At 49.0% G+C, this 26,280-nt stretch overlaps 2 protein-coding genes across 2 annotated transcripts in view; both read right to left on the bottom strand.

Moving 5' to 3' along the window:
* LOC137356882 (brevican core protein-like) overlaps window positions 1–19,511 on the bottom strand; it is a gene marked incomplete at its 5' end in the record, with an annotated part of 125,407 nt that extends 105,896 nt beyond the window's left edge. The window contains one exon of the mRNA XM_068022721.1: window positions 18,488–19,511. Within this exon, the coding sequence (XP_067878822.1) occupies window positions 18,488–19,511 (1,024 nt within the window). The remainder of the gene's footprint in view (window positions 1–18,487) is intronic.
* Window positions 19,410–26,083, bottom strand: LOC137356726 (neurocan core protein-like). The gene is made up of 4 exons (XM_068022449.1): window positions 25,961–26,083; window positions 24,211–24,501; window positions 23,194–23,810; window positions 19,410–20,107 (listed from the first exon to the last, which is right to left on the bottom strand). The coding sequence occupies exons 1-4, from the start codon at window positions 26,046–26,048 to the stop codon at window positions 19,889–19,891; spliced, it is 1,215 nt and encodes a 404-aa protein (XP_067878550.1). The 5' UTR covers window positions 26,049–26,083; the 3' UTR covers window positions 19,410–19,888.
* Between the last annotated feature and the right edge of the window lie 197 nt (window positions 26,084–26,280).

The following is a 26,280-nucleotide window of genomic DNA, read 5'->3' as shown; positions in this document are numbered from 1 at the left end:
TGTCAGCATTAAACAGTGAGTGTCAGTGTCAGGATTAAACAGTGAGTGTCAGTGTCAGGATTAAACAGTGAGTGTCAGTGTCAGGATTAAACAGTGAGTGTCAGTGTCAGGATTAAACAGTGAGTGTCAGTGTCAGGATTAAACAGTGAGTGTCAGCTTCAGGATTAAACAGTGAGTGTCAGTGTCAGCATTAAACAGTGAGTGTCAGTGTCAGGATTAAACAGTGAGTGTCAGCTTCAGGATTAAACAGTGAGTGTCAGCTTCAGGATTAAACAGTGAGTGTCAGCGTCAGGATTAAACACTGAGTGTCAGCGTCAGGATTAAACAGTGAGTGTCAGTGTCAGGATTAAACAGTGAGTGTCAGTGTCAGGATTAAACAGTGAGTGTCAGTGTCAGGATTAAACAGTGAGTGTCAGTGTCAGGATTAAACAGTGAGTGTCAGTGTCAGGATTAAACAGTGAGTGTCAGTGTCAGGATTAAACAGTGAGTGTCAGTGTCAGGATTAAACAGTGAGTGTCAGTGTCAGGATTAAACAGTGAGTGTCAGTGTCAGGATTAAACAGTGAGTGTCAGTGTCAGGATTAAACAGTGAGTGTCAGGATTAAACAGTGAGTGTCAGTGTCAGGATTAAACAGTGAGTGTCAGTGTCAGGATTAAACAGTGAGTGTCAGTGTCAGCGTTAAACAGTGAGTGTCAGTGTCAGCGTTAAACAGTGAGTGTCAGTGTCAGGCTTAAACAGTGAGTGTCAGTGTCAGGATTAAACAGAGAGTGTCAGTGTCAGGATTAAACAGTGAGTGTCAGTGTCAGGATTAAACAGTGAGTGTCAGTGTCAGCGTTAAACAGTGAGTGTCAGTGTCAGGATTAAACAGTGAGTGTCAGTGTCAGGATTAAACAGTGAGTGTCAGTGTCAGGATTAAACAGAGAGTGTCAGTGTCAGGATTAAACAGAGAGTGTCAGTGTCAGGATTAAACAGAGAGTGTCAGTGTCAGGATTAAACAGTGAGTGTCAGTGTCAGAATTAAACAGTGAGTGTCAGTGTCAGGATTAAACAGTGAGTGTCAGTGTCAGGATTAAACAGTGAGTGTCAGTGTCAGGATTAAACTGTGAGTGTCAGTGTCAGGATTAAACTGTGAGTGTCAGTGTCAGGATTAAACAGTGAGTGTCAGTGTCAGGATTAAACAGTGAGTGTCAGTGCCAAGATTAAACAGTGAGTGTCAGTGTCAGGATTAAACAGTGATTGTCAGCTTCAGGATTAAACAGTGAGTGTCAGTGTCAGGGTTAAACAGTGAGTGTCAGTGTCAGGATTAAACAGTGAGTGTCAGTGTCAGGATGAAACAGAGGGTGTCAGTGTCAGCGTTAAACAGTGAGTGTCAGTGTCAGGATTAAACAGTGAGTGTCAGCTTTTGGATTAAACAATGAGTGTCAGTGTCAGGATTAAACTGTGAGTGTCAGTGTCAGGATTAAACTGTGAGTGTCAGTGTCAGGATTAAACAGTGAGTGTCAGTGTCAGGATTAAACAGTGAGTGTCAGTGCCAAGATTAAACAGTGAGTGTCAGTGTCAGGATTAAACAGTGATTGTCAGCTTCAGGATTAAACAGTGAGTGTCAGTGTCAGGGTTAAACAGTGAGTGTCAGTGTCAGGATTAAACAGTGAGTGTCAGTGTCAGGATGAAACAGAGGGTGTCAGTGTCAGCGTTAAACAGTGAGTGTCAGTGTCAGGATTAAACAGTGAGTGTCAGTGTCAGCATTAAACAGTGAGTGTCAGTGTCAGGATGAAACAGAGGGTGTCAGTGTCAGCGTTAAACAGTGAGTGTCAGTGTCAGGATTAAACAGTGAGTGTCAGTGTCAGGATTAAACAGTGAGTGTCAGTGTCAGGATTAAACAGTGAGTGTCAGTGTCAGGATTAAACAGTGAGTGTCAGCTTCAGGATTAAACAGTGAGTAGCAGCTTCAGGATTAAACAGTGAGTGTCAGTGTCAGCATTAAACAGTGAGTGTCAGTGTCAGGATTAAACAGTGAGTGTCAGTGTCAGGATTAAACAGAGGGTGTCAGTGTCAGCGTTAAACAGTGAGTGTCAGTGTCAGGATTAAACAGTGAGTGTCAGCTTCAGGATTAAACAGTGAGTGTCAGTGTCAGGATTAAACAGTGAGTGTCAGTGTCAGGATTAAACAGTGAGTGTCAGTGTCAGCATTAAACAGTGAGTGTCAGTGTCAGCATTAAACAGTGAGTGTCAGTGTCAGGATGAAACAGAGGGTGTCAGTGTCAGCGTTAAACAGTGAGTGTCAGTGTCAGGATTAAACAGTGAGTGTCAGTGTCAGGTTTAAACAGTGAGTGTCAGTGTCAGGATTAAACAGTGAGTGTCAGTGTCAGGATTAAACAGTGAGTGTCAGTGTCAGGATTAAACAGTGCGTGTCAGTGTCAGGATTAAACAGTGAGTGTCAGTGTCAGGATTAAACTGTGAGTGTCAGTGTCAGGATTAAACTGTGAGTGTCAGTGTCAGGATTAAACAGTGAGTGTCAGTGTCAGGATTAAACAGTGAGTGTCAGTGCCAAGATTAAACAGTGAGTGTCAGTGTCAGGATTAAACAGTGAGTGTCAGCTTCAGGATTAAACAGTGAGTGTCAGTGTCAGGGTTAAACAGTGAGTGTCAGTGTCAGGATTAAACAGTGAGTGTCAGTGTCAGGATTAAACTGTGAGTGTCAGTGTCAGGATTAAACAGTGAGTGTCAGTGTCAGGATTAAACAGTGAGTGTCAGTGCCAAGATTAAACAGTGAGTGTCAGTGTCAGGATTAAACAGTGATTGTCAGCTTCAGGATTAAACAGTGAGTGTCAGTGTCAGGGTTAAACAGTGAGTGTCAGTGTCAGGGTTAAACAGTGAGTGTCAGTGTCAGGATGAAACAGTTTGTGTCAGTGTCAGGATTAAAGAGTGAGTGTCAGTGTCAGGATTAAACAGGGAGTGTCAGTGTCAGGGTTAAACAGTGAGTGTCAGTGTCAGGGTTAAACAGTGAGTGCCAGTGTCAGTATGAAACAGTTTGTGTCAGTGTCAGGATTAAACAGTGAGTGTCAGCTTCAGGATTAAACAGTGAGTGTCAGTGTCAGGATTAAACAGTGAGTGTCAGTGTCAGGATTAAACAGTGAGTGTCAGTGTCAGGATTAAACAGTGAGTGTCAGCTTCAGGATTAGACAGTGAGTGTCAGTGTCAGGATTAAACAGTGAGTGTCAGTGTCAGGATTAAACAGTGAGTGTCAGTGTCAGGATTAAACAGTGAGTGTCAGTTTCAGGATTAAACAGTGAGTGTCAGTGTCAGGATTAAACAGTGAGTGTCAGTGTCAGGATTAAACAGTGAGTGTCAGCTTCAGGATTAGACAGTGAGTGTCAGTGTCAGGATTAAACAGTGAGTGTCAGTGTCAGGATTAAACAGTGAGTGTCAGCTTCTGGATTAAACAGTGAGTGTCAGTGCCAAGATTAAACAGTGAGTGTCAGTGTCAGGATTAAACAGTGATTGTCAGCTTATGGATTAAACAGTGAGTGTCAGCGTCAGGATTAAACAGTGAGTGTCAGCGTCAGGATTCAACACTGAGTGTCAGCGTCAGGATTAAAGAGTGAGTGTCAGTGTCAGGATTAAACAGTGAGTGTCAGGATTAAACAGTGAGTGTCAGTGTAAGGATTAAACAGTGAGTGTCAGGATTAAACAGTGAGTGTCAGGATTAAACAGTGAGTGTCAGGATTAAACAGTGAATGTCAGGATTAAACAGTGAGTGTCAGTGTCAGGATTAAACAGTGAGTGTCAGGATTAAACAGTGAGTGTCAGTGTCAGGATTAAACAGTGAGTGTCAGTGTCAGCGTTAAACAGTGAGTGTCAGTGTCAGGATTAAACAGTGAGTGTCAGTGTCAGGATTAAACAGTGAGTGTCAGTGTCAGGATTAAACAGAGAGTGTCAGTGTCAGGATTAAACAGTGAGTGTCAGTGTCAGGATTAAACAGTGAGTGTCAGTGTCAGCGTTAAACAGTGAGTGTCAGTGTCAGGATTAAACAGTGAGTGTCAGTGTCAGGATTAAACAGTGAGTGTCAGTGTCAGGATTAAACAGAGAGTGTCAGTGTCAGGATTAAACAGAGAGTGTCAGTGTCAGGATTAAACAGAGAGTGTCAGTGTCAGGATTAAACAGTGAGTGTCAGTGTCAGCATTAAACAGTGAGTGTCAGTGTCAGCATTAAACTGAGTGTCAGCTTCAGGATTAAACAGTGAGTGTCAGTGTCAGGATTAAACAGTGAGTGTTAGTGTCAGGATTAAACAGTGAGTGTCAGCTTCAGGATTAAACAGTGAGTGTCAGTGTCAGCATTAAACAGTGAGTGTCAGTGTCAGGATTAAACAGTGAGTGTCAGTGTCAGGATTAAACAGTGAGTGTCAGTGTCAGGATTAAACAGTGAGTGTCAGTGTCAGGATTAAACAGTGAGTGTCAGTGTCAGGATCAAAGAGTGAGTGTCAGTGTCAGGATTAAACAGTGAGTGTCAGTGTCAGGATTAAACAGAGAGTGTCAGTGTCAGGATTAAACAGTGAGTCTCAGTGTCAGGATTAAACAGTGAGTGTCAGTGTCAGGATTAAACAGTGAGTGTCAGCTTCAGGATTAAACAGTGAGTGTCAGTGTCAGCATTAAACAGTGAGTGTCAGTGTCAGGATTAAACAGTGAGTGTCAGTGTCAGCATTAAACAGTGAGTGTCAGTGTCAGGATTAAACAGTGAGTGTCAGTGTCAGGATTAAACAGTGAGTGTCAGTGTCAGGATTAAACTGTGAGTGTCAGTGTCAGGATTAAACTGTGAGTGTCAGTGTCAGGGTTAAACAGTGAGTGTCAGTGTCAGGGTTAAACAGTGAGTGTCAGTGTCAGGGTCAAACAGTGAGTGTCAGTGTCAGGATGAAACAGTGAGTGTCAGTGTCAGGATTAAACAGTGATTGTCAGCTTCAGGATTAAACAGTGAGTGTCAGTGTCAGGGTTAAACAGTGAGTGTCAGTGTCAGGGTTAAACAGTGAGTGTCAGTGTCAGGATGAAACAGTTTGTGTCAGTGTCAGGATTAAAGAGTGAGTGTCAGTGTCAGGATTAAACAGGGAGTGTCAGTGTCAGGGTTAAACAGTGAGTGCCAGTGTCAGTATGAAACAATTTGTGTCAGTGTCAGGATTAAACAGTGAGTGTCAGCTTCAGGATTAAACAGTGAGTGTCAGTGTCAGGATTAAACAGTGAGTGTCAGTGTCAGGATTAAACAGTGAGTGTCAGTGTCAGGATTAAACAGTGAGTGTCAGTGTCAGGATTAAACAGTGAGTGTCAGTGTCAGGATTAAACAGTGAGTGTCAGTGTCAGGATTAAACAGTGAGTGTCAGTGTCAGGATTAAACAGTGAGTGTCAGCTTCAGGATTAGACAGTGAGTGTCAGTGTCAGGATTAAACAGTGAGTGTCAGTGTCAGGATTAAACAGTGAGTGTCAGCTTCAGGATTAAACAGTGAGTGTCAGTGTCAGCATTAAACAGTGAGTGTCAGTGTCAGGATTAAACAGTGAGTGTCAGTGTCAGGATTAAACAGTGAGTGTCAGTGTCAGGATTAAACAGTGAGTGTCAGTGTCAGGATTAAACAGTGAGTGTCAGTGTCAGGATTAAACAGTGAGTGTCAGTGTCAGGATTAAACAGTGAGTGTCAGTGTCAGGATTAAACAGTGAGTGTCAGTGTCAGCATTAAACAGTGAGTGTCAGTGTCAGGATTAAACAGTGAGTGTCAGCTTCAGGATTAAACAGTGAGTGTCAGCGTCAGGATTAAACAGTGAGTGTCAGTGTCAGGATTAAACACTGAGTGTCAGTGTCAGGATTAAACAGTGAGTGTCAGTGTCAGGATTAAACAGTGTGTGTCAGTGTCAGGATTAAACAGTGAGTGTCAGTGTCAGGGTTAAACAGTGAGTGTCAGTGTCAGGATTAAACAGTGAGTGTCAGTGTCAGCTTTAAACAGTGAGTGTCAGTGTCAGCATTAAACACTGAGTGTCAGTGTCAGGATTAAACAGTGAGTGTCGGTGTCAGGATTAAAGAGTGAGTGTCGGTGTCAGGATTAAAGAGTGAGTGTCAGTGTCAGGATTAAACAGTGAGTGTCAGTGTCAGGATTAAAGAGTGAGTGTCAGTGTCAGGATTAAACAGTGAGTGTCAGTGTCAGGATTAAACAGTGAGTGTCAGTGTCAGGATTAAACAGTGAGTGTCAGTGTCAGGATTTAACAGTGAGTGTCAGTGTCAGGATTTAACAGTGAGTGTCAGTGTCAGGATTAAACAGTGAGTGTCAGTGTCAGGATTAAACAGTGAGTGTCCATGTCAGGATTAAACAGTGAGTGTCAGTGTCAGGATTAAACAGTGAGTGTCAGTGTCAGCATTAAACAGTGAGTGTCAGTGTCAGCATTAAACAGTGAGTGTCAGTGTCAGGATTAAACAGTGAGTGTCAGTGTCAGGATTAAACAGAGAGTGTCAGTGTCAGGATTAAACAGTGAGTGTCAGCTTCAGGATTAAACAGTGAGTGTCCGTGTCAGGATTAAACAGTGAGTGTCAGTGTCAGGATTAAACAGTGAGTGTCAGTGTCAGGATTAAACAGTGAGTGTCAGCTTCAGGATTAAACAGTGAGTGTCAGTGTCAGCATTAAACAGTGAGTGTCAGTGTCAGGATTAAACAGTGAGTGTCAGTGTCAGGATTAAACAGAGGGTGTCAGTGTCAGCGTTAAACAGTGAGTGTCAGTGTCAGGATTAAACAGTGAGTGTCAGCTTCAGGATTAAACAGTGAGTGTCAGTGTCAGGATTAAACAGTGAGTGTCAGTGTCAGGATTAAACAGTGAGTGTCAGTGTCAGCATTAAACAGTGAGTGTCAGTGTCAGCATTAAACAGTGAGTGTCAGTGTCAGGATGAAACAGAGGGTGTCAGTGTCAGCGTTAAACAGTGAGTGTCAGTGTCAGGATTAAACAGTGAGTGTCAGTGTCAGGTTTAAACAGTGAGTGTCAGTGTCAGGATTAAACAGTGAGTGTCAGTGTCAGGATTAAACAGTGAGTGTCAGTGTCAGGATTAAACAGTGCGTGTCAGTGTCAGGATTAAACAGTGAGTGTCAGTGTCAGGATTAAACTGTGAGTGTCAGTGTCAGGATTAAACTGTGAGTGTCAGTGTCAGGATTAAACAGTGAGTGTCAGTGTCAGGATTAAACAGTGAGTGTCAGTGCCAAGATTAAACAGTGAGTGTCAGTGTCAGGATTAAACAGTGATTGTCAGCTTCAGGATTAAACAGTGAGTGTCAGTGTCAGGGTTAAACAGTGAGTGTCAGTGTCAGGATTAAACAGTGAGTGTCAGTGTCAGGATTAAACTGTGAGTGTCAGTGTCAGGATTAAACAGTGAGTGTCAGTGTCAGGATTAAACAGTGAGTGTCAGTGCCAAGATTAAACAGTGAGTGTCAGTGTCAGGATTAAACAGTGATTGTCAGCTTCAGGATTAAACAGTGAGTGTCAGTGTCAGGGTTAAACAGTGAGTGTCAGTGTCAGGGTTAAACAGTGAGTGTCAGTGTCAGGATGAAACAGTTTGTGTCAGTGTCAGGATTAAAGAGTGAGTGTCAGTGTCAGGATTAAACAGGGAGTGTCAGTGTCAGGGTTAAACAGTGAGTGTCAGTGTCAGGGTTAAACAGTGAGTGCCAGTGTCAGTATGAAACAGTTTGTGTCAGTGTCAGGATTAAACAGTGAGTGTCAGCTTCAGGATTAAACAGTGAGTGTCAGTGTCAGGATTAAACAGTGAGTGTCAGTGTCAGGATTAAACAGTGAGTGTCAGTGTCAGGATTAAACAGTGAGTGTCAGCTTCAGGATTAGACAGTGAGTGTCAGTGTCAGGATTAAACAGTGAGTGTCAGTGTCAGGATTAAACAGTGAGTGTCAGTGTCAGGATTAAACAGTGAGTGTCAGTTTCAGGATTAAACAGTGAGTGTCAGTGTCAGGATTAAACAGTGAGTGTCAGTGTCAGGATTAAACAGTGAGTGTCAGCTTCAGGATTAGACAGTGAGTGTCAGTGTCAGGATTAAACAGTGAGTGTCAGTGTCAGGATTAAACAGTGAGTGTCAGCTTCTGGATTAAACAGTGAGTGTCAGTGCCAAGATTAAACAGTGAGTGTCAGTGTCAGGATTAAACAGTGATTGTCAGCTTATGGATTAAACAGTGAGTGTCAGCGTCAGGATTAAACAGTGAGTGTCAGCGTCAGGATTCAACACTGAGTGTCAGCGTCAGGATTAAAGAGTGAGTGTCAGTGTCAGGATTAAACAGTGAGTGTCAGGATTAAACAGTGAGTGTCAGTGTAAGGATTAAACAGTGAGTGTCAGGATTAAACAGTGAGTGTCAGGATTAAACAGTGAGTGTCAGGATTAAACAGTGAATGTCAGGATTAAACAGTGAGTGTCAGTGTCAGGATTAAACAGTGAGTGTCAGGATTAAACAGTGAGTGTCAGTGTCAGGATTAAACAGTGAGTGTCAGTGTCAGCGTTAAACAGTGAGTGTCAGTGTCAGGATTAAACAGTGAGTGTCAGTGTCAGGATTAAACAGTGAGTGTCAGTGTCAGGATTAAACAGAGAGTGTCAGTGTCAGGATTAAACAGTGAGTGTCAGTGTCAGGATTAAACAGTGAGTGTCAGTGTCAGGATTAAACAGTGAGTGTCAGTGTCAGCATTAAACAGTGAGTGTCAGTGTCAGCATTAAACAGTGAGTGTCAGTGTCAGGATGAAACAGAGGGTGTCAGTGTCAGCGTTAAACAGTGAGTGTCAGTGTCAGGATTAAACAGTGAGTGTCAGTGTCAGGTTTAAACAGTGAGTGTCAGTGTCAGGATTAAACAGTGAGTGTCAGTGTCAGGATTAAACAGTGAGTGTCAGTGTCAGGATTAAACAGTGCGTGTCAGTGTCAGGATTAAACAGTGAGTGTCAGTGTCAGGATTAAACTGTGAGTGTCAGTGTCAGGATTAAACTGTGAGTGTCAGTGTCAGGATTAAACAGTGAGTGTCAGTGTCAGGATTAAACAGTGAGTGTCAGTGCCAAGATTAAACAGTGAGTGTCAGTGTCAGGATTAAACAGTGATTGTCAGCTTCAGGATTAAACAGTGAGTGTCAGTGTCAGGGTTAAACAGTGAGTGTCAGTGTCAGGATTAAACAGTGAGTGTCAGTGTCAGGATTAAACTGTGAGTGTCAGTGTCAGGATTAAACAGTGAGTGTCAGTGTCAGGATTAAACAATGAGTGTCAGTGCCAAGATTAAACAGTGAGTGTCAGTGTCAGGATTAAACAGTGATTGTCAGCTTCAGGATTAAACAGTGAGTGTCAGTGTCAGGGTTAAACAGTGAGTGTCAGTGTCAGGGTTAAACAGTGAGTGTCAGTGTCAGGATGAAACAGTTTGTGTCAGTGTCAGGATTAAAGAGTGAGTGTCAGTGTCAGGATTAAACAGGGAGTGTCAGTGTCAGGGTTAAACAGTGAGTGTCAGTGTCAGGGTTAAACAGTGAGTGCCAGTGTCAGTATGAAACAGTTTGTGTCAGTGTCAGGATTAAACAGTGAGTGTCAGCTTCAGGATTAAACAGTGAGTGTCAGTGTCAGGATTAAACAGTGAGTGTCAGTGTCAGGATTAAACAGTGAGTGTCAGTGTCAGGATTAAACAGTGAGTGTCAGCTTCAGGATTAGACAGTGAGTGTCAGTGTCAGGATTAAACAGTGAGTGTCAGTGTCAGGATTAAACAGTGAGTGTCAGTGTCAGGATTAAACAGTGAGTGTCAGTTTCAGGATTAAACAGTGAGTGTCAGTGTCAGGATTAAACAGTGAGTGTCAGTGTCAGGATTAAACAGTGAGTGTCAGCTTCAGGATTAGACAGTGAGTGTCAGTGTCAGGATTAAACAGTGAGTGTCAGTGTCAGGATTAAACAGTGAGTGTCAGCTTCTGGATTAAACAGTGAGTGTCAGTGCCAAGATTAAACAGTGAGTGTCAGTGTCAGGATTAAACAGTGATTGTCAGCTTATGGATTAAACAGTGAGTGTCAGCGTCAGGATTAAACAGTGAGTGTCAGCGTCAGGATTCAACACTGAGTGTCAGCGTCAGGATTAAAGAGTGAGTGTCAGTGTCAGGATTAAACAGTGAGTGTCAGGATTAAACAGTGAGTGTCAGTGTAAGGATTAAACAGTGAGTGTCAGGATTAAACAGTGAGTGTCAGGATTAAACAGTGAGTGTCAGGATTAAACAGTGAATGTCAGGATTAAACAGTGAGTGTCAGTGTCAGGATTAAACAGTGAGTGTCAGGATTAAACAGTGAGTGTCAGTGTCAGGATTAAACAGTGAGTGTCAGTGTCAGCGTTAAACAGTGAGTGTCAGTGTCAGGATTAAACAGTGAGTGTCAGTGTCAGGATTAAACAGTGAGTGTCAGTGTCAGGATTAAACAGAGAGTGTCAGTGTCAGGATTAAACAGTGAGTGTCAGTGTCAGGATTAAACAGTGAGTGTCAGTGTCAGCGTTAAACAGTGAGTGTCAGTGTCAGGATTAAACAGTGAGTGTCAGTGTCAGGATTAAACAGTGAGTGTCAGTGTCAGGATTAAACAGAGAGTGTCAGTGTCAGGATTAAACAGAGAGTGTCAGTGTCAGGATTAAACAGAGAGTGTCAGTGTCAGGATTAAACAGTGAGTGTCAGTGTCAGGATGAAACAGTGAGTGTCAGTGTCAGGATTAAACAGTGAGTGTCAGTGTCAGGATTAAACAGTGAGTGTCAGTGTCAGGATGAAACAGAGGGTGTCAGTGTCAGCGTTAAACAGTGAGTGTCAGTGTCAGGATTAAACAGTGAGTGTCAGCTTCAGGATTAAACAGTGAGTGTCAGTGTCAGGATTAAACAGTGAGTGTCAGTGTCAGAATTAAACAGTGAGTGTCAGTGTCAGCATTAAACAGTGAGTGTCAGTGTCAGCATTAAACAGTGAGTGTCAGTGTCAGGATGAAACAGAGGGTGTCAGTGTCAGCGTTAAACAGTGAGTGTCAGTGTCAGGATTAAACAGTGAGTTTCAGTGTCAGGATTAAACAGTGAGTGTCAGTGTCAGGATTAAACAGTGAGTGTCAGCTTCAGGATTAAACAGTGAGTGTCAGCTTCAGGATTAAACAGTGAGTGTCAGTGTCAGCATTAAACAGTGAGTGTCAGTGTCAGGATTAAACAGTGAGTGTCAGTGTCAGGATTAAACTGAGTGTCAGCTTCAGGATTAAACAGTGAGTGTCAGTGTCAGGATTAAACAGAGAGTGTCAGTGTCAGGATTAAACAGTGAGTGTCAGTGTCAGGATTAAACAGTGAGTGTCAGTGTCAGGATTAAACAGTGAGTGTCAGTGTCAGCATTAAACTGAGTGTCAGCTTCAGGATTAAACAGTGAGTGTCAGTGTCAGGATTAAACAGTGAGTGTTAGTGTCAGGATTAAACAGTGAGTGTCAGCTTCAGGATTAAACAGTGAGTGTCAGTGTCAGCATTAAACAGTGAGTGTCAGTGTCAGGATTAAACAGTGAGTGTCAGTGTCAGGATTAAACAGTGAGTGTCAGTGTCAGGATTAAACAGTGAGTGTCAGTGTCAGGATTAAACAGTGAGTGTCAGTGTCAGGATCAAAGAGTGAGTGTCAGTGTCAGGATTAAACAGTGAGTGTCAGTGTCAGGATTAAACAGAGAGTGTCAGTGTCAGGATTAAACAGTGAGTCTCAGTGTCAGGATTAAACAGTGAGTGTCAGTGTCAGGATTAAACAGTGAGTGTCAGCTTCAGGATTAAACAGTGAGTGTCAGTGTCAGCATTAAACAGTGAGTGTCAGTGTCAGGATTAAACAGTGAGTGTCAGTGTCAGCATTAAACAGTGAGTGTCAGTGTCAGGATTAAACAGTGAGTGTCAGTGTCAGGATTAAACAGTGAGTGTCAGTGTCAGGATTAAACTGTGAGTGTCAGTGTCAGGATTAAACTGTGAGTGTCAGTGTCAGGGTTAAACAGTGAGTGTCAGTGTCAGGGTTAAACAGTGAGTGTCAGTGTCAGGGTCAAACAGTGAGTGTCAGTGTCAGGATGAAACAGTGAGTGTCAGTGTCAGGATTAAACAGTGATTGTCAGCTTCAGGATTAAACAGTGAGTGTCAGTGTCAGGGTTAAACAGTGAGTGTCAGTGTCAGGGTTAAACAGTGAGTGTCAGTGTCAGGATGAAACAGTTTGTGTCAGTGTCAGGATTAAAGAGTGAGTGTCAGTGTCAGGATTAAACAGGGAGTGTCAGTGTCAGGGTTAAACAGTGAGTGCCAGTGTCAGTATGAAACAATTTGTGTCAGTGTCAGGATTAAACAGTGAGTGTCAGCTTCAGGATTAAACAGTGAGTGTCAGTGTCAGGATTAAACAGTGAGTGTCAGTGTCAGGATTAAACAGTGAGTGTCAGTGTCAGGATTAAACAGTGAGTGTCAGTGTCAGGATTAAACAGTGAGTGTCAGTGTCAGGATTAAACAGTGAGTGTCAGTGTCAGGATTAAACAGTGAGTGTCAGTGTCAGGATTAAACAGTGAGTGTCAGTGTCAGGATTAAACAGTGAGTGTCAGCTTCAGGATTAGACAGTGAGTGTCAGTGTCAGGATTAAACAGTGAGTGTCAGTGTCAGGATTAAACAGTGAGTGTCAGCTTCAGGATTAAACAGTGAGTGTCAGTGTCAGCATTAAACAGTGAGTGTCAGTGTCAGGATTAAACAGTGAGTGTCAGTGTCAGGATTAAACAGTGAGTGTCAGTGTCAGGATTAAACAGTGAGTGTCAGTGTCAGGATTAAACAGTGAGTGTCAGTGTCAGGATTAAACAGTGAGTGTCAGTGTCAGGATTAAACAGTGAGTGTCAGCTTCAGGATTAAACAGTGAGTGTCAGTGTCAGCATTAAACAGTGAGTGTCAGTGTCAGGATTAAACAGTGAGTGTCAGCTTCAGGATTAAACAGTGAGTGTCAGCGTCAGGATTAAACAGTGAGTGTCAGTGTCAGGATTAAACACTGAGTGTCAGTGTCAGGATTAAACAGTGAGTGTCAGTGTCAGGATTAAACAGTGTGTGTCAGTGTCAGGATTAAACAGTGAGTGTCAGTGTCAGGGTTAAACAGTGAGTGTCAGTGTCAGGATTAAACAGTGAGTGTCAGTGTCAGCTTTAAACAGTGAGTGTCAGTGTCAGCATTAAACACTGAGTGTCAGTGTCAGGATTAAACAGTGAGTGTCGGTGTCAGGATTAAAGAGTGAGTGTCGGTGTCAGGATTAAAGAGTGAGTGTCAGTGTCAGGATTAAACAGTGAGTGTCAGTGTCAGGATTAAAGAGTGAGTGTCAGTGTCAGGATTAAACAGTGAGTGTCAGTGTCAGGATTAAACAGTGAGTGTCAGTGTCAGGATTAAACAGTGAGTGTCAGTGTCAGGATTTAACAGTGAGTGTCAGTGTCAGGATTTAACAGTGAGTGTCAGTGTCAGGATTAAACAGTGAGTGTCAGTGTCAGGATTAAACAGTGAGTGTCCATGTCAGGATTAAACAGTGAGTGTCAGTGTCAGGATTAAACAGTGAGTGTCAGTGTCAGCATTAAACAGTGAGTGTCAGTGTCAGCATTAAACAGTGAGTGTCAGTGTCAGGATTAAACAGTGAGTGTCAGTGTCAGGATTAAACAGAGAGTGTCAGTGTCAGGATTAAACAGTGAGTGTCAGCTTCAGGATTAAACAGTGAGTGTCCGTGTCAGGATTAAACAGTGAGTGTCAGTGTCAGGATTAAACAGTGAGTGTCAGTGTCAGGATTAAACAGTGAGTGTCAGCTTCAGGATTAAACAGTGAGTGTCAGCGTCAGGGTTAAACAGTGAGTGTCAGTGTGAGGATTAAACAGTGAGTCTCAGTGTCAGGATTAAACAGTGAGTCTCAGTGCCAGGATTAAACAGTGAGTCTCAGTGTCAGGGTTAAACAGGGAGTGTCAGTGTCAGCATTAAACAGTGAGTGTCAGTGTCAGGGTTAAACAGGGACTGTCAGTGTCAGGGTTAAACAGGGACTGTCAGTGTCAGGGTTAAACAGGGACTGTCAGTGTCAGGGTTAAACAGGGACTGTCAGTGTCTGTGTCTGAGTGAAATTTATTTTATATTCTATACTCTGACCCCGGGAACTTGGTGCAGGAAGGTCCCAGGCCTTGCTGATGACGGTTGCTGTGTCCGCTGTTCCTTGTGAGGATGGAGATGGTCTCGGTCTGGGAACAGATACGCTCTCTTAGGTCTGTTCCCGGTGCAGGAGAATGGGTCGGTGCCGCCCCTCCTGGTCCAGCAGCCTTTATCGGTAGGTGCAGACCCATCGTCAGTTGGGGCTGGCTCAGGCTCAACCAAATGCCGAATGTCTCATGTCTTTGAGACTCATGAGGTTTATCATTGGCCTGTGGGGTGGAATTCCGAATGTGGGCAGCAGCCCTTAGACTAGCAGCTGGGTGGGTGCCGTGGTGAAAAGCATGCTACATGTTATAATCTTACAGCCCAGGAGCAGGCCATTCAGTCTCTCGTGCCTGTGCTGGCCCCTGCAATGAGCGAAACAAGTAGATTCCCCCCTCCCATCCTCCTCTTCCCCATAACCCTGCAAAGTTAATCAGGTATGTCCAGAGTTGCACTCTGGACTACTTTTCAGTGTGTTATTATACACGCTCGACTGGTGGGTTATACGGCCGCTCAATGGACAAAGAGTTCCGGGTCGGCCTTGGAGTGACAAACTCCCAGTTGAAATATTCCCTTTTTGCAGAGATTAATTGGAAAAATAAAAGGTTAATCCAGCCAAACACTTCATCCCAAGGAGCATTGTTCGTAAAGGACTTGTATTTATACCATGCCTTTCACCACCTCAGGAAGTCGCACAGTGTGGAGCTCCCCCAGTACTGACCCTCCAACAGTGCGGCACTCCCTCAGTACTGACCCTCCGACAGTGCGGCACTCCCTCAGTACTGACCCTCCGACAGTGCAGCACTCCCCCAGTACTGACCCTCCGACAATGCGGCATTCCCTCAGTACTGACCCTCCGACAGTGCTGCACTCCCTCAGTACTGACCCTCCGACAGTGCGGCACTCCCTCAGTACTGACCCACCGACAGTGCGGCACTCCCTCAGTCCTGACCATCCGACAGTGCAGCACTCCCTCAGTACTGACCCTCCGACAGTACGACACTCCCTCAGTACTGACCCTCCGACAGTGCGGCACTCCCTCAGTACTGACCCTCCGACACTGCAGCACTCCCTCAGTACTGACCCTCCGACAGTGCAGCACTCCCCCAGTACTGACCCTCCGACAGTACGGCACTCCCTCAGTACAGACCCTCCGACACTGCAGCGCTCCCCCAGTACTAACCCTCCGACACTGCAGCATGCACCCAGTACTGACCCTCCGACAGTGCGGCACTCCCCAAGTGCTAGCCCTCCGACAGTGCAGCACTCCCTCAGTACTGACCCTCCGACAGTGCAGCACTCCCTCAGTATTGACCCTCCGACAGTGCAGCGCTCCCTCACTACTCACCCTCCGACAGTGTGGCACTCACTCAGTACTGACCCTCCGACATGCGGCGCTCCCTCAGTACTGACCTTCTGACAGTGCAGCACTCCCTCAGTACTGACCCTCTGACAGTGCGGCACTCCCTCAGTACTGACCCTCCGACAGTGCAGCACTCCCTCAGTACTGACCCTCCGACAGTGCAGCGCTCCCTCAGTACTGAGCCTCCGACAGTGCGGCACTCACCCAGTACTGACCCTCCGACAGTGCGGCACTCCCTCAGTATTGACCCTCCGACAGTGCGGCACTCCCTCAGTACTGACCCTCCGACAGTGCGGCACTCACTCAGTACTGACCCTCCGACAGTGTGGCACTCCCTCAGTACTGACCCTCCGACAGTGCGGCGCTCCCTCAGTACTGACCTTCTGACAGTGCAGCACTCCCTCAGTACTGACCATCTGACAATGCAGCACTCCCTCAGTACTGACCCTCCGACAGTGCGGCGCTCCCTCAGTACTGACCCTCTGACAGTGCGGTACTCCCTCAGTACTGACCCTCCGACAGTGCGGTACTCCATCAGTACTGACCCTCCGACAGTGCGGTACTCCCTCAGTACTGACCCTCCGACAGTGCGGTACTCCCTCAGTACTGACCCTTGGGGCAGCCAAGGATTTCAACCGAATGATTAAATTTATCGATGTGTTCAATGGCAGAACTTTAAAGATCACAACAACTCAGTGCCTGAAAAACCCTCTCATCCCCAACTCTGCTCCTTTTGCCAGTTATCTTGCCAAGTATACTCTGGTTACCGACCCACCTGCCAGGTTATTGAAATGAGTCCACTGTGCAGCAAACAGAAATCAGACTCCCATCTCCATTCATCATTTGAGACATACTCTTTTCAAGCAAGCGATGTGATTGAGAGTAACAGAGTGAAGGCAATTCCCCCTCCCCTCTGATTCACACACCATCCTGACTATGTCGCTGTTCCTTCACTGTTGCTGGGTCAAAATCCTGGAACTCCCTTCCTAACAGCACTGTGGGTGTACCTACCTCACATGGACTGCAGCGGTTCAAGAAGGCAGCTCACCACCACCTTCTCAAGGGGCAATTAGGGATGGGTAATAAATGCTGGCCTGGCCAGCGACGCCCACATCCCATGAATGGATGAAATACACCACAGAACCAGCAAGGCAGAAGAGTGACTGCAGTTTGGTTTGATTATCAGTTGTGACCCATTGGTTCCATGGCATTCTCCCTCTCACCTCCCATTCAGAAGGTTGTCAATTCAAGTCCCACTTCAGAGACTTGAGTCCATAATCCAGGCCGACACTCCCCATGCCAGTACTGAGGGAGTGCCACACTGTCGGAGGTGCCATCTTTCAGGATAAGATGGTAATCCAAGGCCCCGTCTGCCCTTTTTATTTATTCATTTTGTGGAATGTAGGCATCACTCGACCAACTAGAAGGACAAGGGCCACAGATGCGGCGCAGTGGTTAGCACCGCAGCCTCACAGCTCCAGCGACCCGGGTTCAATTCCGGGTACTGCCTGTGTGGAGTTTGCAAGTTCTCCCTGTGTCTGCGTGGGTTTCCTCCGGGTGCTCCGGTTTCCTCCCACATGCCAAAGACTTGCAGGTTGATAGGTTAATTGGCCTTTATAAATTGCCCCTAGTATACGTAGGTGGTAGGGGAATATAGGGACAGGTGGGGATGTGGTAATAATGTGGAATTAGTGTAGGATTAGTATAAAATGGGTGGTTGATGGTCGGCACAGACTCGGTGGGCCGAAGGGCCTGTTTCAGTGCTGTATCACTAAACTAAACTAAACTAAAAAAGGTCGCGGGTTTGGAAGGTGCTGTCTGAGGAGCCTTGGTGAGTTGCTGCAGTGCATCTTGTAGATGGTACACACTGCTGCCACTGTGCGTCGGTGGTGGAGGGAGTGAATGTTTGTGGATGGGGTGCCAATCAAGCGGGCTGCTTTGTCCTGGATGGTGTTGAGCTTTTTGAGTGTTGTTGGAGCTGCACCCATCCAGGCAAGTGGAGAGTATTCCATCACACTCCTGACTTGTGCCTTGTCGATGGTGGACAGTCTTTGGGGAGTCAGGAGGTGAGTTACTCACCACAGGATTCCCAGCCTCTGAACTGCTCTTGTAGCCACGGTATTTATATGGCTACACCAGTTCAGTTTCTGGTCAATGGTAAGCCCCTGGGATGTTGATAGTGGTAGTTCTCCCTGGGGCCAATATTTATCCCTCAACCAACATCACTAAAAAAAAAAAAACAGCCGATCTGGGTCATTCTCACATTGCTGTTTGTGGGATCTTGCTGTGTGCAAAATGTGCCGCTGCGTTCCCTGCATTACAACAGTGACCACACTCCAAAAAGTACTTCGGGAGCCCCTGAGCTTGTGAAAGGCACTGTAGAAATGCACGTCTTTCCATCGCCTATCTCTCAAGTTTTTAATCACTCACCGTTGTTCATTTGTTGGCCTGATGCTCAAACAGGTGCCCGTTACTTTCCTGCTAAAACTCAAAGTCCCTCTAATCCCCCCCCCCCCCCCCCTCCCACAAGTGCGGAAATAACTGGCATGAGTACAGAACGAGATAGATGAATTGAAAAGAAAAGGATGAGGAGGGGAGGAAAGAAAAGTCGGAAACAGTTCTGGTTAGTGGCTTTTTCAGAATTCAAGAATAAAGACACAGCACCCACTGATATTGCTCTATAAAATACTTTTAATCATATTTTCATGGAAATTATTAGATCTTTCACTTCACAGAAGTTCTCCGAAACTGTCATTGCAAAGGCAGATTCCCTTTCTTTTGTTTTTAGAAGGATTTGTTAGCTGTGTGCTGGTTTCTCGTTCTTGAGTTGAAATAAAATACAGTACAGGAGGTAAGGAGGGGAAACAAGGGGGGGGGGAAGACAAGAGGGGATTTTAGTAGCCCGACTTCTCCACATAAAGTAAGCCGAGGATGGTTAGGAGGACACATCGGCACTGGTTACCTGTCAGGTCCACTGCTCGACCAAAGGTGGACCTTTGGGTTGGCACAATGGGCTCAGAGGCTGGCGGATTCAGCGCACTCCCTTCTGTCTCTTCCTTCCCGGCCTCCTCCAGAGCCCCGAGGGGTGAGATCGACCAGGGCCGCGGCGCCAGAGTTCCGAGCTTGGCCGGGGACGCTGCCGGTTCGGTGAGGGCCCCGCGGCGCCGGTCCAGCGGGCCTGCCCCTCCGTCCGAGCCGGCTGACGGCGCAGGCCCCGCCGCGCCCGCGCCCCCCCGGGTCCCCTCCCCGCTGGCGTCCGGCTCTCGGGGATCCGAGCCCAGGGAGGAATCTCCTGGCCGGACACCGGGGCCCTCGCGGGCGGTTGAGGCGGGAGATATCGCTTCGAGCGACAAAAGCTCTCCGGCTGTGAAAGCTTCCCCGATCGCCTCCTCTGCAGATCCCACTCGCTCGAGGCCGGAGGGAGACTTGTCTCTAAAATGGGGAGGTGCACCTGTTGATACCAGTGAAATGGCATCTGGAATGCGCACTACTGAAATCGTCGGAGAATCTGTTTCCGCCACCGTGCTTCTCCCTGAAGCAATTGCGAATGATGTCGTGCTTGACGCCTTCTGGGTAGAACTTCCATGATCCGATATTCCGAAGGTGTCGCGACTGATCACGGGTGTCACCGAGGCTCCCGCTGTTTCTGCAGTTCCGCGTGCTCCTTTAAGAGGCACGGTAAGTGCTCCTGATGATATCCCACGGTCCTGCCATCCACGGAGGCTAGACGATTGGCCAGCGACGGTCCCGCCAATTCCAGAAGCTACTGTCCCCGTCGACCCGCGTGTTCCTGCGTTCCGGCCAACTGTCGGAACGGCTGGGGTTCCTGAACTAACTGCTCCGTGACTTGCTCCCCTTGACCTGACCTGTGGCAAAAAGATCGGTCGAGTTGGTGAGGGGGCCCTTGGTGTCGGGTCCTTGGCCGATTGTGTCGGTTGTGTGGGCCTCAGGCCTCTCCCCAGAGGCTGACGTAGCGCCTGGCGGGCCTACAGGTGGTGGGCCCATCCCGGAGTATCCGCTCCTCATTCGAGTGTACGCAGTCGCGAGGAGCCCTGGAGCAGTTGGCTGAGGTTCTTGCGCGGCCCTTGCTGGTGCCGGGTCCTTGCCTGGCCTCGAGGCTCGGAAGCAGCTCAGCGACTGGGGTGGCTCTCTCAAGTGGGGCCTGGGCCGGCCAAGGCCACTTCCCTCGACCAGGCGGCTTCGGCTCTCCGGGTTGCTCGACGGCGACACAGGGCGACGACCCCCCAGAGTCGAGGAACGCCCTCGGCTCGTTCACCTCCCCTCGCGTCTCGACCGAGCCAGGGTACGGGCCGGCCGGAGAGGTGACGGGGCCTGCACCGTCGCCGAGGCGTTGCGTGTGGCTTCAGGGCCGACGGGGCTCGGGGGACCGCCCGCGTCGAGGCGGGGGAGGCTTTCGGGGCTCGCTCCCGCTGGAAGGCACCTCCTGAGATCCCGGGTCACCGGTCCCCAATTCCCCTCGCGTTCTCCCGGGATCCGCCCATTCCGGGACCCTGTACCCCACTTCCATCTTCTCCTGGAGCTGGGCCGCAGTCAGTGGATCTCTGTGGCTCCAGAAACTTGCCTGGGAAGAGAAATGGAGGAGTCGGGGGTTGGGGTTGGGATGTTTGGGGGGGGGGGTGAGGGGAGAAAAGAGCAACGAGAGGGTAGTAAATGGTCGAGCGAACCGTTTATAATGATCGTTGCAGGCTCTAAACGCCAACCGAGGGGGGGGGAAATCGGAGCTCGACCCTCCCCTCCACCGCCAAACTCCCCAACTGAAAGAAAAATGAAATAAGAATAGACTTTCGGAAAATAAAGTTAAATATTCAGTGGATAAAAGCAGCAAATGAACGGCCAGCACTCGGGGTGAGAGGCAGGGGGGTGAGAGGCAGGGGGGTGAGAGGCAGGGGGGTGAGAGCAGGGGGGTGAGAGGCAGGGGGGTGAGAGGACAGGTTACGAGCGTTGGTTCATGGTATTGGAGAACGAAAGGCCCAACGATCCAGGGCAGGAGGGGACTACAGGGACAGGAGGAGGCCATTCAGCCCCTCGAGCCCATTCCGTCATTCAGTTACTACACGGCTGACGTGTATCCTAACTCCCAAGTACCCGTTGCAGGGAGGAGGCAGACTTGACGGCAAGGCCTCTCATGGTTGAATGGCGCGCCCAAGGCTCACGTGTGAACGATTATGCGGCTCGGTGTTAAAAACGGTCTGATGAACGCCCCCGCGGAGCGCCCTGGGGAACGTCTTACTACGTTCAAGGCGCTACATAAATGCAAAAAGGCGGACGCGAGAGTCGGTCAGCGCCTCAGGAAGGTCCGTGATTGGCCGTCTGGGCTGCTGACCCGGGGTCAACCCGGATCGCTCCCTTGCGACACTGCGCGGAGAGGCTGGACGGATGCGGCTAACCAGCGGGCGGTGCGGAGAGGTCAGAGGTCACGGCCGACACCGGCGGGCGGGCGCCAGGCGAGAGGCCACCCCCCCCTGAACAAAACGACGCCAGGGGAGGCAGGAGGAGGACACCATCGGAGAGAGGGGTGGCCGCTGCCCGCCGTGTGAAGGGAGCGGACCCGGCCTCCGATAAGTGGCAATGTGTCCCAGTGCAATGGCGTGCCACGTTCAGCGTGCGTGCGTGTTACACGTGGAGGAGGGTGGGGAGGGGGGGGGCAAATCCCGGTGGGCATAACGCCAACTCCCAAGTGCCCTACGCCTCGCCACACACATTACGCCAACGCACAAGACACGTCGGCAAAGCCCACAGGGTTGGCCAAAAAAAATGTATCGAAGTGTCGCTAAACATAAGATAGAGGAGCTGGAGAGGGCCATTCGCCCCTCGAGCCTGTTCTGCCATTCGATAAGATCACGGATGATCTGATTGTGACCTTATCTCCACTTTCCTCTCCGCCCCCCACCATAACCCTCAACTCCCTTGTAGATCAAAAAACTCTCCAACTCAGCCTTGAATATATTCAATAACCCAGCCTCCACTGCTCCCTGGGGAAGAGAATTCCAAAGATTAATGACCCTCAGAGAAGAAATTCCTCCTCATCTCCGTCTTTAATGGGAGACCCCGTATTCTGTAACTGTTCCCCCTAGTTCCAGATTCCCCCACGAGGGGAAACATCCTCTCAGTATCTACCCCGTCAAGCCCCTTCAGAACCTTACACATTTCAATAAGATCACCTCTCATTCTTCTAAACTCTAAACAGGCCCAACCTGCTCAACCTTTCCTGATAAGACAATCCTTCATCCCAGGAATCAGCCAAGTGAACCTTCTCTGAACTGCTTCCAATGCAAGTATATCCCTCCTTAAATAAGGAGACCAAAACTGTATGCAGTATTCTAGGTGCGGTCTCACCAATACCCGGTACAGTTGTAGCAAGATGTCCCTACTTTTATACTCCATTCCCATTGCAATAAATACCAACATTCCATTTCTCTTCCTAATTACTTGCTGAACCTGCATGTTAACATTTTGTGATTCATGTACAAGGACACCCAGATCCCTCTGTACTGCAGCATTCTGCAGTCTCTCTCCATGTAAATAATATTCTGCTTTTCTATTCTTCCTGAGAAAAATGGCCAATCGTGGGCGGGTGCTCAGCAGCCTTCCGGAACGTTCCGCCACTTCCGAGAGAGCGCCGCAACATCGGGGGGTGGGGGGGGGGGGGGGGTGGGGGAGAGCGGGGGGGAAGTCGCGCGTGGGAAAGTTCGCGGAGGTTGTCTCGTCGCCCGGTGTCTTAGTAGACTGAGCAGGTGCCCAGAGGGAGCTCAGAATGAAGAGAGGCATTTAGGTGAAGACAAGGAAGAAGGGGAAAGAGCAGGTTAGAGCTTGGGGTTAGACAGAGAGTCCTGGAACAAAAGCTAAAGGCCATTTCTGACAATAGCCCCACCAATTCAACCAGTCCCCAAAAACCACTGCTCCCTCTCTTTGAAAGATCTCAACGTACAGCGCAGGAAACAGGCCATTCGGCCCATCTGCTCCGTGCTGGTGTTTCTGCTCCACACGAGCCTCCTCCCACCCCGTCTTCATCTCACCCTATCCCTATATCCTTCTATTCCTTTCTCCCTCGTGTGTTTATCCAGCTTCCCCTTAAATGTATCTCTGCTATTCCCCTCAACCACTCCCTGTAGAATTGCTAAGCTTAACTCCTATTTGCCCTGCCTTTGGCTGCAGAACCTTTGATACGCCTTTCACCCAACACAAATCCGTCAGAAGCCAGCGAGCAGAGGTGGGAAGAGACATTTTGTTCCCCTGCCACTCGCCATCCTTTAAAATGGAGCAGGAGGCTCGAGTTGATGGGTAGGCCGGAGAGATCCCATGACGGAAAATGGGGCGGGAGGGGAAAGCGAACGCTAAAATAACACAAACATCAATCATCCACAGGAACAAAACCAAGTCCCGGGGCCAAGATATATCCCTCAAGCCCCATATCACTAAAAGAGATGATCTGGGTCCTTGCCACAATGCTGTTTGCGGGATCGTGCTGTGCGCAAATTGGCTGCCGCGTTTCCTGCATCACAACAGTGACTGCGCTTCAAAGACTACACTTCCTTGGCTGTGAAGCGCTTTAGGACCTCCTGTGGCGGTGAAAGGCGCTATAGAAATGCAACTCTGTCTTTTCAACTCCCAGCTCTGCCGACCAGCAACGGGCTTTCGACGCATTACCTGTCGGTTCAAAGACATCCAACGCCTGCAGCCCCTCGCCGCCTTCTGTTTCCCGTTCCTCCTGGGTGGCGGAGCCTGCGAATCCTGGGAACGCCGAGTCGTTCCGGCCTCGTGGAGGACCATGCCCCAGGGGAGTTTGCAACCTCGACCCGACGACGGCCTCTCGGTCGGGCGGCCCTCGCAGCCCGTCCCCAGCGGGGGCCTCGGTTTGGAGCAGGTTCCGACCCTCGCCGGTGGGTGCTGGCCAGTTCCCGCCGGGAGAGCCTTGGCGGCGCCCATGGGTGGACCCCCGCTGGTCCGGGGTGCAGGAGCGGCCGTCAGCGGTGGCGGGCGGCTGCCAACCTTGGGCGCCAGCAGCACCGTGTCGGGCATCGGAGTGGGAACACCCCGGCGACTGCGTGCCCCGCAGCGTTCCGATCCCGTCGGGCTTTGAACCGCCGGCACCCGGTGTGAAGGTGGAGATGTCCCCTTTGACCTCCTCGGCAGTCTCAGCCTCCAACGCGAGCTCTGCGAGCCCCTCTGTCGTGGTCTGCACCAGCAGACCCTCATTGTGGTCCTCGTACTCCGCATCGACGCAAAGTAATCAAAGGTGGTCTCGGTGTAGGAATCCTCCATTTCTGCACAGAAAGGAAACAAGAAACAAATGAGAGCGGGCGGGGCAGGTGCCGGGGGAGGGGGAGTTGGCGGCGGTCACCTGAACAATGTCTCATTGGGCGGACACTTCCGAGGAACCTCAGGAATCCTGAGGAAGCTCAGTACTCAGAGAGACACAGAGTACGGAGAGAGATAACGGGATCACTGGCTGTGCAGTGCATGAGAGGCTTCGATTGGCAACGCATGAACATTCCCACCACTTCCTCGATAATTTCAGGCTATGGTGTAAGGAACAGGCCATTCAGCCCCTCAAGCCTGTTCCACCATTAATCAGATCCTCATCTCCTCGCCTTGGTTCCCGCAACCCTTAATCCCCGTAACCAACCTCAGTCACGCCAACCTTGCCCAAAAATAGAGACTCACCTAGAAAGCAGAAAGCTCCGTGGAGTGATGCAGGGTCAAGCAACCCCGTCTGATTGTGGAAGGCATAAATGGTCTTGACTCCGGGTAGTGGGCCGCCACACCGCTCCCGGGGGGCGACGATGGGGTAGCGCACGCTGCCGTCGAACAGCCACCCCGGCGTGCAGTGGTCGAGGCCCCCGCTCCAGGCCGCGTACAGCTCGCCCGTGGTGGCCAGCCTGGTCCCTCGCTCCTCGCAGTACAGCGTGGCCTCTTCAAAGCTCAGACTGTCCGAATTGCTGACAAAGATTGTTCCTGCAAAGGAAAGCAAGATTTGCATTTATATAGCACCTTTCACCACTCAGGCCGTCCCAGTGAAGCACTTGTGTAAAGTGCCGTCGCTGTTGGAATGTAGAAAAAGTGGCAGCCAATTTGTGCACAGCAAGATCCGCAAGACAGCAATGTGATCATGACCAGATCATCTCTTTGTAGTGAAGGTTTGAGGGATAAATATTGGCCCCAGGACACTGGGAAAACTCCCCACATCCCCGGCTCTTCTTCCAATACAATCACCCAACAGGGGCCTTGATTTAACATCTCATCCGAAAAACGGCACCTCTGACAGTGCGGCACTCCCTCAGTACTGATCCTACAACATTGCAGCGCTCCATCAGTACTGACCCTCCAACCATGCAGCACTCCCTCAGTACTGACCCTCCGACAGTGCAGCACTCCCTCAGTACTGACCCTCCGACAGTGCGGCACTCCCTCAGTACTGACCCTCCGACCATACGGCACTCCCTCAGTACTGACCCTCCGACAGTGCAGCACTCCCTCAGTACTGACCCTCCGACAGTGCGGCACTCCCTCAGTAACTGACCCTCCGACCATGCGGCACTCCCTCAGTACTGATCCTACAACATTGCAGCGCTCCCTCAGTACTGACCCCTCCGACTGTGCGGCACTCCCTCAGTACTGACCCTCCGACAGTGCAGCACTCCCTCAGTACTGACCCTCCGACAGTGCGACACTCCCTCAGTACTGACCCTCCGACAGTGCGGCGCTCCCTCAGTACTGATCCTACAACATTGCAGCGCTCCCTCAGTACTGACCCTCCGACCATGCGGCACTCCCTCAGTACTGACCCTCCGACAGTGCAGCACTCCCTCAGTACTGACCCTCCGACAGTGCAGCACTCCCTCAGTACTGACCCTCCGACAGTGCAGCGCTCCCTCAGTACTGACCCTCCGACCGTGCGGCACTCCCTCAGTACTGACCCTCCGACCATGCGGCACTCCCTCAGTACTGATCCTACAACATTGCAGCACTCCCTCAGTACTGACCCTCCGACCGTGCGGCACTCCCTCAGTACTGACCCTCCGACCATGCGGCACTCCCTCAGTACTGACCCTCCGACAGTGCGGCCCGAGATGCTCACATCGCAAGCCCCTTGATGAACAACTTGCATTTATATAGCGCCTTTTAATGTAATAAACCACTGGAGGGTCAGTACACAGGAGTATTATCAAATCTGACACTGAGCCACATAAGGAGATATTAGGGACAGGTGATCAAAAACTCAGTCAAAGAGGCCGGTTTTAAGGAGCGTCTTAAAGGAGGAGAGAGGGCGAGAGGCGGAGAGGTTTAGGAGGGAATTCCAAAGCTTAGGACCCCCAGGCAGCTGAAGGCACGGCCGCCAATGGTGGAGCGATGGGAATCGGGCAGGGGGGGAGGGAACGCGCGAGAGACCGGAATCGGAGGAGGTTGTAAGTACCTTCCAAGTCCTCAACGTAGCAGTAGACATCGTACAGGTCCTCTGGGTCTTGGGTACCATAGTTACGCACACCAGGGAATCCGTCCATGTTCCCGTAGCAACCCGCCCGCGGGGTCTGAATGGGATATCTGGAGTAGAGAGCAGGAACAGTTTCAATCCGGGATACACAAGAGGTAGAGTGTGAGAAGCACATTCAGAGAACCCAGTACTGGCTCCTGTTACAACTCTGTTGTTAGATTGAGGTTCGGGGTTACGGCTAAGGTTAGGATCGGGTATTTGGGCAGCAGGGAGGGAATAAACGCCCCCTCTCACGTTTACAA

This window comes from Heterodontus francisci, chromosome 46, assembly GCF_036365525.1.
Source record: "Heterodontus francisci isolate sHetFra1 chromosome 46, sHetFra1.hap1, whole genome shotgun sequence".
Lineage (NCBI taxonomy): Eukaryota > Metazoa > Chordata > Chondrichthyes > Heterodontiformes > Heterodontidae > Heterodontus > Heterodontus francisci.
Note: the sequence above shows the minus strand (reverse complement) of the source record. Positions and strands in the feature narration are given on the sequence as shown.